The following is a 14,051-nucleotide window of genomic DNA, read 5'->3' on the forward strand; positions in this document are numbered from 1 at the left end:
GCATTCAGTACAAATTCAAAGAGATAACAAGGGAAACATTATTTAATATATAAGAGGTCTTTACTGCAGATGATATTTTGTCTATTTTAGCAGTGGTATGTGTAATCTCTGAAAATTTATATTCTAAATAAAAACTACTTGTGTTTTTCTGTTGAATTTTCTTTTGATTACAAATAAAGCTGTAACATGCGCATCAACAAGAGCAGAGTAATTCTTAACTAAGACCAGTACATAAAAGTATATGTAGAGTAATATTTTTCTATTATAAAAGGAAATTGCACAACATTCTTAGAAGAAATTTTGACTAACCCCATAACAGCTATTATTATGTACTTTGTGTATTACTGATTATGCACAGTTTTATACAAAATAATCTTAATCCTCAAATCCTTCCTCAGCCTTCACTAAGGAAAACCCCAAATAATTTGAGAAAATAAGGACAGGTAAAAACTGAGTAAGGACTTCAGAATTTGTCCCACTATGTATAAATTCAAGCCATAGCTTGCTATAATCAGAAACAATCTCTTACTGTATAAAATTTTAAAAATATCATGAAACATGAAAAAGTAACTTCAGAAACTCCAAATTTTCTTCACCTCCATAGCCGCTGAAACAGTTTAATAGCAAATAAAATTGGCACCAGTAACAGATGCAGATTCTGATGCTGAACTTGGAAAATACCTCTACCAACAATTTGTCACCTGCAGTTAGTTTATAGTTAGTCGTCAGTATTTAACACTGTCATTACACTGTGTCACATGTATTTACTCTTCTGATAGAGAGAAATATAGCAGATTACAATCTATTACTACAAAAAGCATGAGGGACAGAAGCAACAGGAAACAGACTCAGACAGCAGCAACAACAAAAAGCACATTTACTTTGCAACTACGCTGCCATTTAAAATATTGCAACTTGTGAATAGGACAGCAAGAGGATTGTTGGAATGTATGCTTTACTTATTGAAGTTAACATATTTGACTGAGAATTTTGATAGCGAAAAATACATAACAGAAAATTAAATACTTTTAAATGCCTTTTATGTTACTTTTTATACAAGGCCTTTTACTACATTAGCAAACTCAAAAGGAAGAAAAAGACAACGCGAGAAAGGTTAACATTAAGATTGCTTTTATCCCTATAAACTTTGATCATCCTGTAAACTTTAAATTTCTTCACAAAATGAGAGCATTGTGCATATGAAAAATGCTGTATTATATTTACTTCCTTCCCAAAGGGCAAAGTGATCTCCCTGTAGAGAGCCTCACATGACCACACATTACACGGTCACCAATCGTCTTAGACAACTTGGGGGCTTTCCTCCTTTTTGTGAAAGGCAGGGCTAAGGGGAAGGTTTTAATATTAACTCTGATATAAGTGTCTGCAATGTTTTTCTGTATCTCCTAGAACCCTTTAGAGGGTTTTTGGTTGGTTTTTTTTAACATAATGAATTAGTTTCCATGCAAATGTTTCCTTTAAATTCAACATTAAGGTTTATGGGCCAATAATATACAAATCTTTTCTTTTTGAAAGCACTTTACAATTTTTACATAATTTATCCTCAGGTAGATATTATCATCTGCATTTAATAGATGGGGAAGCAGATTCAGAGAAGTCACATGATTTGCCCAAGACTACAATTAGGGAGTCAGTGGGACAGTCAGGGTTAGAATTCAGGAGGTCCTGTTTCCCAAACTGAGACTCGAACCATAGGCTATGCCTCTCATAGTGGTAGTAAATAAATTAATTTGCTCATATTTTTTTTACCTTTCTTGTAAAATAAAGAAAAACCTCTCCTGTCACAAGGAAATTTAGAATCTCAATATAAGTGTTAGCAACTTGGGACCTGTGATAAGCTACTCAGCACTCCAGCAACTTCAGGAGAGAGTCTACATACTTATGTCCCAATCCTCAATTTTAAAACGTGCGAGCAGTCACACTGAAGACAACAGAAGTACTCATGTGCTTGCCATTAAGAATCTGCATAAGCATTTGTAGTATTGGGGTTTTAGAGATTAGACAGCACTGTGATGTGATACATTGCAAAAGCAAAATCATGAAGTACAGTAAGTTTTCTCTCTCCAGAGATTCTCAGAGAAATCGAGAAAAAAATTCTTGGTCTCCTTATTAATTACAGCTTCCTTCTTATACATCTTTCTAACCAGACTCAAACACCAATTCACCACAGTTCATCCTTCTTATAATGTAAGAGCATTGCAGGTAATTCACCAACTAGACCAGTCCTGTTCATTTGAAAACATTTGTATATCTAAGGATGACTGTTAACTACTTCCAGAGGGGTAGCCGTGTTAGTCTGTATACAGCAAAAACAACGAGAGTTCTGTAGCACTTTAAAGACTAACAAATTTAATTTCAGCAGGCATAAGCTTTCGTGAGCTTCAGCTCACTTCCTCAGATGCAGTTGGTAGAAATGATACAGCAAATAGGAAACATATATAGAAGGCGATATGCTGTATCATTTCTACCAACTGCATCTGAGGAAGTGAGCTGAAGCTGACGAAAGCTTATGCCTGCTGAAATTAAATTTGTTAGTCTTTAAAGTGCTACAGAACTCTCGTTGTTTTTGCTGTTAACTACTTGTCTCCCAACTTCTCAGCAGGGTCTATACACACTATTAATGCAGCCTCAAACTCTTAATAATGGGAAGGGATAACTAGAGCCTTTAAAAATTGCCCAAAGAAAAGATGGAAAAAAATAACTTTTTGGGAAACTTGGTTATTAATTTAAATTGAGATTCTGTTATGAATCAGCAAGATTCAGAAATGAAACATGCTTAAGCAGCATCAGCTTTTTTGAACACACAAGCTGCACAACAACTTTCATACACAAACCTCCAGTGTCACAGCATTAATTCGGCTTTAGAACCCCCGATGAAACCACTAGAATGATGCAGACTATATCAGGTGGGATAACTCCCAAAGAAAAGTGTGTTGCTTTTGAGAATGTCATTTGCTTTCCAAGATTAAAATCTTCACTTGTTTTTAAACATTAAAGTAAAACCTTCCTGCAGTTATTTACTAAAACTTTCCCAACATTCCTTTCTGTACAGTACAAAACCCCCAAATAGACTGTTCGACCAATTTAACAGCAGCATTTTGGTATTAGATGTTGCTCACCAACAGGTTTTTCACAGACAAGACCATCTGCCATAGCGGTGCATGGATTTGCTTTCAGTCCTGCCACCTCTGCTCTTTCTAGATATGCACAGAATCCAGAGTCATTTGGTTCTCCAGGAAGCCATTGCAGTGTCGTGTTTGTGAAAGGAGACATGTCATCCCATCCCCAGTAGGAGATGTTGATCTTGCGCAATCCTACCCAAGGTGATATCTTCTACAAAGCAGAATGAAAGAGACAGGAAACAATTAGTCAACAGTCAACTACAATGCCTTTTTCCCCCCTTTCCCCACCCCCAAAGATCAACAGTTTCATGCTGCATTCAGAGCTGAGCTAACAGTGATTTCCCCACCATTTGTTCATACTTGGTAACTCTTACTTATTGTCAACACAGTTTTCAACTCATTTGTTCTGTCTTGCTGAAGCTGAAGAAATCTACAGTCTCCTGTTTTGTTAAAAAATCTGTATGATTCTGTTCACTTAAAGTCAGCTTTATTGTGTGGTAACTGATCAACAATTAAAGACCTAATAAGACACTCTGAATAAAGTTTTCCCTTTGGCTACTGTTCTAGTCATTAACTGCCAGGGAAAAATGGATAACATAAATGCATGCAAATCAGCAGTAGCACATAAAAACAAAGGCTCAATAGACAGAAAAAAATGGGGGCAAATATTCCTTTTTCATACAGGATTATGTTAACGCAAACTAAGTTCCCTTTTGTTCGCACTAGCAGTATCCACATCGGGCAGTCAGAGCACAATGCTTTGGTGAGCTCTGCAACTGATGCCTCCATAGTTTGCCGTGAAGCGCAGTGTAGATACAGCCTAAGTGATGTACCTACCCAATGTTCCCCAGGAAATGTGTGGGAGAGCCAAAAATGAAACCTCCCATATCCTGAATCCCAGTCTAGTGCCTTAACCACAAGTTCCTTTTTCCTCCTTCGCATCATCAAGTGCTCTGCCCAGCGAGCATTACACCTAAGAACAATCCTGAATCTCTATCAGGGTTATTGTTTAAGCAATGCAAGATTATTTGTGGAAAACAGATACAGCCGGATTATTAAATAATTCTAAGTAAATCTTGTTTATTGCTTAAACAATACACTGTTCAAAGATGTACAAAAAAAGCCTCATTGTTCCAAAAGAAAAAAAAAAGCATTACACTTTTTTCATATTACAGTGCTAAAAACACCCAATTTAAATAGAATATATTCAGTAATACATTAATATTAATAGACATTAATAATAATGTGTGGTTGAAAATGTGACATGCCTATTTTATGGGGGGAAATATCCAACAAAACCCAATTAGATATTAGATTTTTAGCACTAAATTAACTGCACGGGCTTTCAACAGATGTTTTAATTATACTACCTACAGAATAGTAGTATATTATTGGAAGCCAAACTTTGGGTCAATAAGGAATATAAATTTAGCACAAAAGTTTTATAGAGTATTTAAGACTTAATTATGACTAAATTGGCATCACAGTGACTTGATGGAACAACTCCCATGACTGAAGTACGAGCACTGAGGGATATACATAAGAACAGTCATACTGGGTCAAACCAATGGTCCATCTAGCCCAGTATCCTGTCCTCCAACAGTGGTCAATGCCAGGTGCTTCAGAGGGAACAAACAGAACAGATCATCAAGTGATCCATCCCATCACCCATTCCCAGCTTCTGGCAAACAGCAATCCCTACCAATCCTGAATAATAGCCACTGTTGGACCTACTGCACTGGGGCAGCACAGAATGGGGAGGAGGTAAACATCCCTCAGTGCTGAAGGAACAAGTTCAGGACTATTTTAAAGATTGGACATACACAAGTCCATGGTGACAGATGCAATGCATCCGAGGGAGCTGAGGGAGTTCGCTGATGTGATTTCAGAGCCATTGGCTATTATCTTTGAAAGCTCATGGCAATTGGGGGAGGTCCCTGATGACTGGAAAAAGGCAAACATAGTGCCCATCTTCAAGAAAAGGAAGAAAGAGGATGCAGGGAACTACAAACCAGACAGCCTCACATCAATCCCTGGAAAAAACATGGAGCAGGTCCTCAAGGAATCCATTTTAAGGCACTTGGAAAAAAGGAAGGTGATCAGGAACAGTCAACATGGATTCACCAAGGGCGAGTCATGCCTCACCAACCTGATTGCCTTCTATGAAGAGTGACTGGCTCTGTGGATGTGGGGAAAGTGGTGGACGTGCTATACCTTGACTTTAGCAAAGCTTTTGATGCAGTCTCCCACAGTATTCTTATCAGCAAGTTAAAGAAGTATGGGTTCGATGAATGGACTATAAAATAGATAGAGAGCTGGCTAGATCATCGGGCTCAACGGGTAGTGATCAATGGCTCCATGTCTAGCTGGCAGCCAGTCACAAGCGGAGTGCCCCAGGGGTTGGTTCCGGGGCCGGTTTTGTTCAACATCTTCATTAATGATCTGGAGGATGGGGTAGATTGCACCCTCAGCAAGTTTGCGACACTAAGTGAGGGGAAGTGGTAGATACCTTGGAAGGTAGGGATAGTATACAGAGTGACAGACAAATTGGCGGATTGAGCTAAAAGAAATCTGATGAGGTTCAACAAGGACGAATGCAGAGTCCTGCACTTAGGATGGAAGAATCCCATGCACTGCTACAGACTGGGGATTGACGGGCTAGGCAGCAGTTCTGCAGAAAAGAACCTGGGGGTTACAGTGGATAAGAAGCTGGATATGAGTCAGCAGTGGGTCCTCACTGCCAAGAAGGCTAATAGCATATTGGGCTGCATTAGTAGGAGCATTGCCAGCAAATCGAGGGAAGTGATTATTCCCCTCTATTCAGCACTGGTGAGGCCGCATTTGGAGTATTGTGTCCAGTTTTGGGCCCCCCACAACAAAAAGGATGTGGACAAGTTGAAAAGAGTCCAGCGGAGAGCACCAAAAATGATTAGGGGACTAGAGCACAAGACATATGAGGAGAGACTGAGGGAACTAGGCTTGTTTAGTATGTAAAAGAAAAGAATGAGGGGGGATTTGATAGCAGCCTTTAACTACCTGAAAGGGGGTTCCAGGGAGGATGGAACGAGGCTGCTCTCAATGGTAGTAGATGATAGAACAAGGAGCAATGGTCTCAAGTTGCAGTGAGGAAGGTCTGTGTTAGATATTAGGAAAACATTTTTCACTAGGAGGGTGGGTGAAGCACTGGAATGGGTTACCTAGAGAGGTGGTGGAATCTCCATCTTTAGAGATTTTTAAGGTGCAGCTTGACAAAGCCCCGGCTGGGATGATTTAGCTGAGGTTAGTCCTGCTTTGAGCAGGGGGTTGGACTAGATGACCGCCTGAGGTCCCTTCCAACTCTAATATTCTATGATTCTATACTAAATGAATTTATCAAGTTCTTTTTTGAACCGCATTATAGTCTTGTCCTTCACAACATCCTCTGGCAAGAAGTTTCACAGGTTGAAAAGAAATACTGGTGTGAAGAAATACTTCCTTTTGTTCGTTTTAAACCTGCTGCCCATTAATTTCATTTGGTGACCCCTAGTTCTTGTGTTATGAGTAAATAACACTTCCTTAATTTGCTTTCTCCACACCAGTCATGATTTTATAGACCTCTATCATATCCCCCTTAGTCGTCTCTTTTCCCAGTCTTATTAATCGCTCCTCACATGAAAGCTATTCCATACCCCTAATCATTTTATTTGCCCTTTTCTGTACCTTTTCCAATTCTAATATATCTTTTTTGAGATGGGGTGACCAGATCTGCACACAGTAGTCAAGATGTGGGCATACCATGGATTTATAAAGAGGCAATATGATATTTTCTGTCTTCTTAAGTATCCCTTTCCTGATGATTTCCAACATTTTGTCAGCTTTTTTGTCTGCTGCTGCACATTGAATGGATTTTTTCAGAGAACTATCCACGATGACTCCAAGATCTCTTTTTTGAGTGGTAACAGATAATTTAGACTCCATCATTTTATATGTATAGTAGAGATTATGTTTTCCAATGTGCATTACTTTGCATTTATCAGCACTGAATTTCATCTACCATTTTGTAGCCCAGTCACCCAGTTTTGTGAGATCCCTTTGTAACCCTTTGCAGTCTGCTTTGGACTTAACTATCTGCAGTAATTTTGTTATCACCTGCAAATTTTGCCATCTCACTGTTTATCCCTTTTCCAGATCATTTATGAATATGTTGAACAGTACTGGTTCCAGTACAGATCCCTGGGGGACCACCACTACTTATATCTCTCCATTCTGAAAACTGACCATTTACTCCTACCCTTTGTTTCCTACCTTTTAACCAGTTACTGATCCAGGAGAGGATCTTCCCTCTTATCCCATGACAGCTTACTTTGCTTAAGAGCCTTTCGTGAGAGATTTTGTCAAAGGCTTTCTGAAATTCTAAGTACACTATATCCACTGGATCACCCTTGTCCACAAGCTTGTTGACCCCCTCAAAGAATTCTAGTAGCTTGTTCCAAAAGGAAAAATATGGGGAAAAAGGAGGTGTCACAATTTATGTCAAGAATGTATACACTTGCTCGGAGGTCCAAGGGTAAATGAGTGACAGACCTACTGAGAGTCTCTGGGTGAGAATAACAAGGGAAAAGAACAGCAGCAATGTTATGGTGGGGAGGGGTCTATTATAGACCACCAAATCAGGAAGAGGAAGCAGGTTATAAGATTAGCTAACACATGAGCTAGTATTAATGGAGGATTTTAACTTCCCTGATATCTGTTGGAATATTATTACAGCAAAATATGACATGTCCTGTAAATTTTTAGTGTAAGGGACAGTTTTTTTATTCAGAAAGTTGAGGAAACAAGTAGGGGGTCATCCATTTTGGAGCTGGTTTTGACCAACAGGGATGAATTAATTTCGAACATGAAGGTGGACAGGGGAGAAAGTGATCATGATCTGATAGAATTCAAGATCCTATGGAAAGGAGGACATGAGAACAGCAAAACAAGGACACTGGACTTCAAAAATATGGATTTCAACTGACTCAGAGAAATAATAGGCAAGGTCCCATGCAAAGACCAATTAGGAAGAAAAAGAGCCAAAGGGGGCTGGCAGTTCTTAAAAATATGTAATACTAGAGGCTCAACAGCAAGCTATTCCAACACAGAGGAAAGATAAGAAGAGCCACAAGAGACCAGTGTGGCTGCACATGGAGCTTTTTAGCTATCTAAAAACCAAAAGGGATACATACAGGAAATGGAAGGAGAAGCATGTTACCAAGGAAGTATACATGGGAATAGTGCAAGTGTGGAGGGACAAAAATTAGGAAAGCCAAGGCAAAGAATGAGTTATAGCTGGCAAGGAACGTTAGAGACAAAAAAAATGGGCTATTCAAATATGTCAGACAAAAAGGAAAGATCAAGGATGGTGTGGGTCCACTGTTCAATGGCAAAGGTGCTAACAGAAGATAATAGGAAGGCAGAGCTGCTCAATTCCTACTTTGCTTCAGTCTTCTCCCATAAAATAACATGTGCCCATCGGATGACTAGTGAAGTCATGATAGAAAATAAAGGGGAAGGGACGCAGACTGGGATAAGTAAAGAATATGTCAGAGATCTTCTGACCAATTTAAATGAATTCAAATCAGCAGGGCCTGATGCCGTTCACCCAAGAGTACCAAAGGAATTAGCTGAAGAAATCCACGAGCCACTGGCAATAATATTTACAAACTCATGGATGACAGGAAAGATCCTGGAAGATTGAAGAAGGGCTCATGTAGTGCCCATCTTTAAAAAGGGGAAAAAAGAAGAGCAGGGGAACTATAAACCAGTCAGCTTGACTTCAATACCTGGGAAGCTACTAGAGGAATATATAAAACATTCAATTTGCAAATATCTGGAGAATGAAGGGATAATCACTAGCAGCCAGCATGGATTTACCAAGAAAAAATCATGCCAAACCAGCTTGATCTCCTTCTTTGACAGGGTAACCGATTTGGTGAATAGAGTGAACTTGGTGGACATAACATACCTGGACTTCAGCAAGGCTTTTGACACAGTCCCACATGACATTCTGATAAGTAAACTGGAGAAATGCACGATTGACTGAACTACTATTAAGTGGATACATAATTGGTTAAACAACCACAAACAAAAAATAATTATTAATTGAATTAGGTCGATGAGAGGGAGGTCTCAAGTGGGGTTCCACAGGGAACTGTTCTGACTCTGGTGTTGTTTAACATCTTTATTAAAGATCTGGATGTAGGTAGAGATAGCATACTGATCAAATTTGCAGATGACACAAAGCTAGAGGTGATTGCCAATACTTTGGAGGATAGAGCTAAAATTCAGCGAGACCTTGATAAATTGGAGAACTGGTCTATAGACAGCAAAATAAAATTCAACAAAGAACAGTGTAAGGAGCTACACTTAGGGAAGAAAAATCAAAGGCACAAATATAGCATGAGGAATAACTGGACTGGCAGCAGAACTGCTGAGAAGGATCTGGGAGTTGTAGGAGAGAACCTCAACATGAGTCACCAATGCGATGCTGTTGCAAAAAAAGCAAATACAATTTTAGGTTGCATTAACAGAGGCATAGCATGCAAGTCACGGGAGCTGATAGCACCACTCTGCTTGGTGCTGGTTGGGCCTCAGCTGGAGCATTATGTCAAATTTTGGTCACCAATATATAGAAAGGATGTAGAGAAACTAGAAAGGATCCAGCGGTGAGCAACAAAGATGATCAAAGGGATGGAATGCAAGCCATATCAGCAAAGGCTGAAAGAACTGGGTATGTTTAATTTGGGAGAGAGGAGATTAAGGCGGGATATGATAGCACTCTTCAGATACATGAAAGGCAGCCATAAAAAAGATGGAGAAAAGTTGTTCTCTTTTGCCACAGAAGGCAGGACAGAAGGCAATGAATTCAAACTCCAGCATAGCAGATTTAGATTAAATTTCAGGAAAATCTTCCTAACTATAAGAACAGCAGGACAATGGAATAGACTTCCTCGGGAGGTTGTGGAAGCTTCTTCACTGGAGGTTTTCAAAAGGAGACTAAATAGCCATCTGTTTTGGATAGTTTAGACACAACAAATCCTTCATCTTCACAGGGGGTTAGACTAGCTGACCCTGGCAGTCCCTTCTAATCCTATGATTCTAAGAGTTGGTGCAGAAATCAGGGGTTATGCTCTGTTTAGAACATCTTTGAGTTAATAGTGATATAGACGCCTTTCCATGCAGCTGGCCAAAATACATCATTAGGAAGGCCTTTATTCTTCACAACATCCCAGCCGTACTAAGATGTAGTTGAGAAGTACTCCCTGATTCAGAGCCACACCCCACAGTCAAGGCTCTTCTTTCTCCTGCTAGTTTAGATAACGCCCTCCCCCACCTCAGAAGCTGCACCAGGAGGCATTCTCCTCTGGCCAACTCCAGCTACTACACAGCACAAAGGTGGTCTTATTGGGTTGGAGTATTCATCCCTTAATGATTTTATTAATGGATGTAAAGCAGAGATTTTTAGTTTAAATACTTCTCATAGAAACAGAATTAAATATTGCCATCACATTAGTTCTTAACCAAAATCAACTGCTTTTTAAAACTGGTTTATTGAAATGTATATCTAGCTGAGTGATTCAAACAGTAAATACATCAAAACAGATACTAACATTATAGCAAAGTGTCTCTTTGTTTAGCCATTTATAAACAGGCCATTTATCTTCCAAAGTAACTTGTAACTTAAAGCCATTCAGAGGGAGAATTTATAACTGTATGTTACATCCACAATACTGTACCTCAATGAAAATCAATTACATACTGATTTCATTACTTCATACTTCCATTCTGCACAAAAGTTATTGTTGCTGAACAGAGGAAGCCTTTTCCAAAAATGTACAGATCATCCTCATATTGAATAGAATCACCTAACAAACCCCAACTTCAGCAATCATCATCAGAAGAAAGCTTTCCACAGACCAGGAAATACCAACACAAAGCTTTTCAAATTCTTCCATAGCATCCAAATACTACTTAATTTAGTTTAGCGCAGCCGTTTTTAACTGGGGGTCCACAGCCCCGCTGAACCAGTTTCAGGGGGTCCACGAGCCATGGCACCCTGAGCCCAGGGTGGAGTTTGAGGGAGACATGGGGGCAGCGTTGTGCAGTGCAACTGCAGTGCCGTAACCAGAGCAGGACAGCCCTGGAGCAACTCCACCCCACCCCCCATCCTCCTCTCTTCCCCTGATGCCCTGCCCCCTGGCCAGGTCAGAGAGGGGAAAGCCAGAGCTGGGCAGTGCAGGACGGCTACTGCTCTGGCTGCTGCCATGGAGCGGTCAGCCCCGGCACTCCCCCATCTCTTCCTTTTGCTGCTGGCGCATGAAATTTCAGGCGCTTCTAAGCTCCCAGCCACCTTTCACTGCTTGCGCAGCTAGGAAGAGCTGCCCGGACGGAGAGACCCAGCTCCAGAGCTGGCAGAGCCCTCGAGGAGCAGGGACCGTAGGGAGGACACACAGTCCCTAGCTACCCATGTTGCCTGCATGCTGTGCTACCACCCCCTCCCCCGCACGCAGCCCCTAGCTACTCCATGCCTGCACCAAACTACTCCCTGCCTCCACATAGCTCCTAGCTACCTCCTCTGTGCACCCTAAGCTACCCTTCTGCCCCCACACAGCCCCTGGCTAGCCCGTCCATGCACCCTGAGCTAACCCCTGCCTCCACCAAACTACCCTCCTGCCTGCACACAGCCCCTGGACAGCCCCATCCTGCACCCTGAGCTACCCCACTGCCCGCACACAGCCCCTAGCTACATCTCTCCCTGCACCTTGGTCTATATTCATACTTTTGGAGATGTGCCGCCCCTTTCAATTATAATTTTTGGTTGCACCCCTCTGCCCCATCCCAGACAAGCTGGGTGGTCTGCTGAGGTGAGTCGGGGTGGAGTTGGTGCTCCCCTCCCCCACCCCGTGCTCCGCTGTGCACAGCTGGCCTGAGCCCTGCTGCGTCCTGTACCCCATATATAAGTCAAACTACGCCTATGCCCAAGGTGCCCCCCCCCCTATGGCTGAAGCCCAGAGCGCCCCCACCCCACTGGGCCCTGAAGTTTTTATAGCATGTGGAGGGGGACTCAAAGAAAAAGGTTGAGAACCCTTGGTTTTGTCAACACTAGACTAAAAGACTATTTCCTGCCACTGATTTCTAGCCGTAAGTAGTGGGAAACTACCATTTTCATGCAAATAATACTACCCACTACTTTACTCTGACAGCACAACTTGAACCATTTTACTAAGACTCTCAATTGTATCCATAGAAAGACAGATAACATGGCTCTCTGAAATTTTATGGTAGCATTATTTTAAAACAACATGCCTTACCATTGTCATTGTTGGACATTAATTCTACACCTGTAAGCCCAGAAAGGGTTAAACTATGTATTTGTCTCTATGTGTATGTATGTAATTTTACATATACACAGTCTCCAAACAAAGACTAGTTTTTGGACCACATAATATAGTTACCCTTTATAAGCCTTAGGCATTATTTTAGTGAGATGATACTTTCTATTTCTAAGAAAGTATTTTACACAACTTTTGCTTATGTTGGCAGGAGAGTAGGTGGAAAGGAAGAATAAATAAGTTTTATAATACTTTTCCAATTTTATTTTTAAATAAAAAAGTGTAGGCCAAGATTTTTTTTTTTTTTTTAAATGACTAATGACAAGGTGTCCACATTTTTTAATCCTCAGTTCGAGACACTGAATTTTCAGAGTATGGGTGCCCAGCTCAAGTTGGGCCCATTTCAATGTTTTTCAAGTTGCATTCTTAAAAGTATCACTATGTAAGTAAATAACACACATATATTAACAGTAGCGGTGAATATTTATAGTGTGGTAGCACCAAAAGGCCCCAGTAGGGATTAGGTCTCATTGCTCCAGATGCTGCACAAAAGAGACAATCTCTGCTCTGAATTTTCAATCCCAGAGCATTTTACAAATAAGATACGCAATGGGATTTTATCAATTATTGCATAATGCACAGCAACTCCACACAGCATTTTAGAACAGGAAGTGAGGGAGAATATCACATGTAGTTGAATGTGCAGGCTGAATGTAGGATGGTATAATTTAATGACCACAGCTGAATTTCGCCAAGTTAACGAAACGGTTAACGTTCCATCAGATGTTTAGTGGTTACAGCTAGTCAGGTCCTCATTGTATTAATAGTGACAGGAGTAATAAATATTCATATTACAATAGCTTCCAAAGGCTACATTTCTACAACTCATCCAAAAGATATCTATAAGAAATATGGGCTCCCTAAAAGCATGTGCTTACTCAAATAAAGTATTATGTTTTCAGGTTCTTGAGGCTCAAGTGAAAATTTTAGAAATTAATAGACAAAAAGATGCAAAGATTATAAAAGTAAGTTTGTGACACAAAACAAAAAAAATCACAACACGTTTCAATTTGATTTTTAGGAGAGCTTTAGGAACCTGAAATACAGAAAGTTTGTTCTGCAGTTAAAGAACAGGTTTCAGGCACTTGCAGATCTTGATGAAGAGGGGGGAACCCAACTGAAAAGATCAACAAGAAGTGAGACAAAGTAACAACAATTTATAAACAGAGTAGTGAAGCCTCTCTACGGTACAGGCAGAAGAAAAGACAAGAGTGGATTACACTCAGCACATGGAATGACGTAGAAACCAGATGAGCCCTGAAGAAAAAGGTTTTAGAGGCAAAATCTCAGAAGCTAAAGGACAAATACCACAAGCAATATAATAAGACACATAGGGAGATTAAACACCTTGTGAGAGCAGATAATCAACGTTATATTGGTAATCTGGCACTACAAGCAGAAGATGCAGCTGTCCATGGTGAACAAGGGGTATTAGTCGTAAATGGCAGACATCAACAAAACACTTTTCAGGGACAAACAAGGCCACCTATTGACAACAGAA

The 14,051-nt window shown here is 40.4% G+C and overlaps 1 protein-coding gene across 3 annotated transcripts in view; it reads right to left on the reverse strand.

Annotated features, from left to right (window-relative positions):
• ATRNL1 (attractin like 1) overlaps window positions 1–14,051 on the reverse strand; it is a 944,263-nt gene that overhangs the window by 624,921 nt on the left and 305,291 nt on the right. For all 3 annotated transcript variants that reach the window (XM_067537030.1, XM_067537032.1, XM_067537033.1), the window contains exon 16: window positions 3,138–3,351. In XM_067537030.1, the coding sequence (XP_067393131.1) occupies window positions 3,138–3,351 (214 nt within the window). The remainder of the gene's footprint in view (window positions 1–3,137; window positions 3,352–14,051) is intronic.

The sequence above is a fragment of the Emydura macquarii genome, unplaced genomic scaffold, assembly GCF_026122565.2.
Source record: "Emydura macquarii macquarii isolate MOO-44397 ecotype Brisbane River unplaced genomic scaffold, CSIRO-AGI_Emac_v2 contig_3692, whole genome shotgun sequence".
NCBI classification, from domain to species: domain Eukaryota; kingdom Metazoa; phylum Chordata; order Testudines; family Chelidae; genus Emydura; species Emydura macquarii.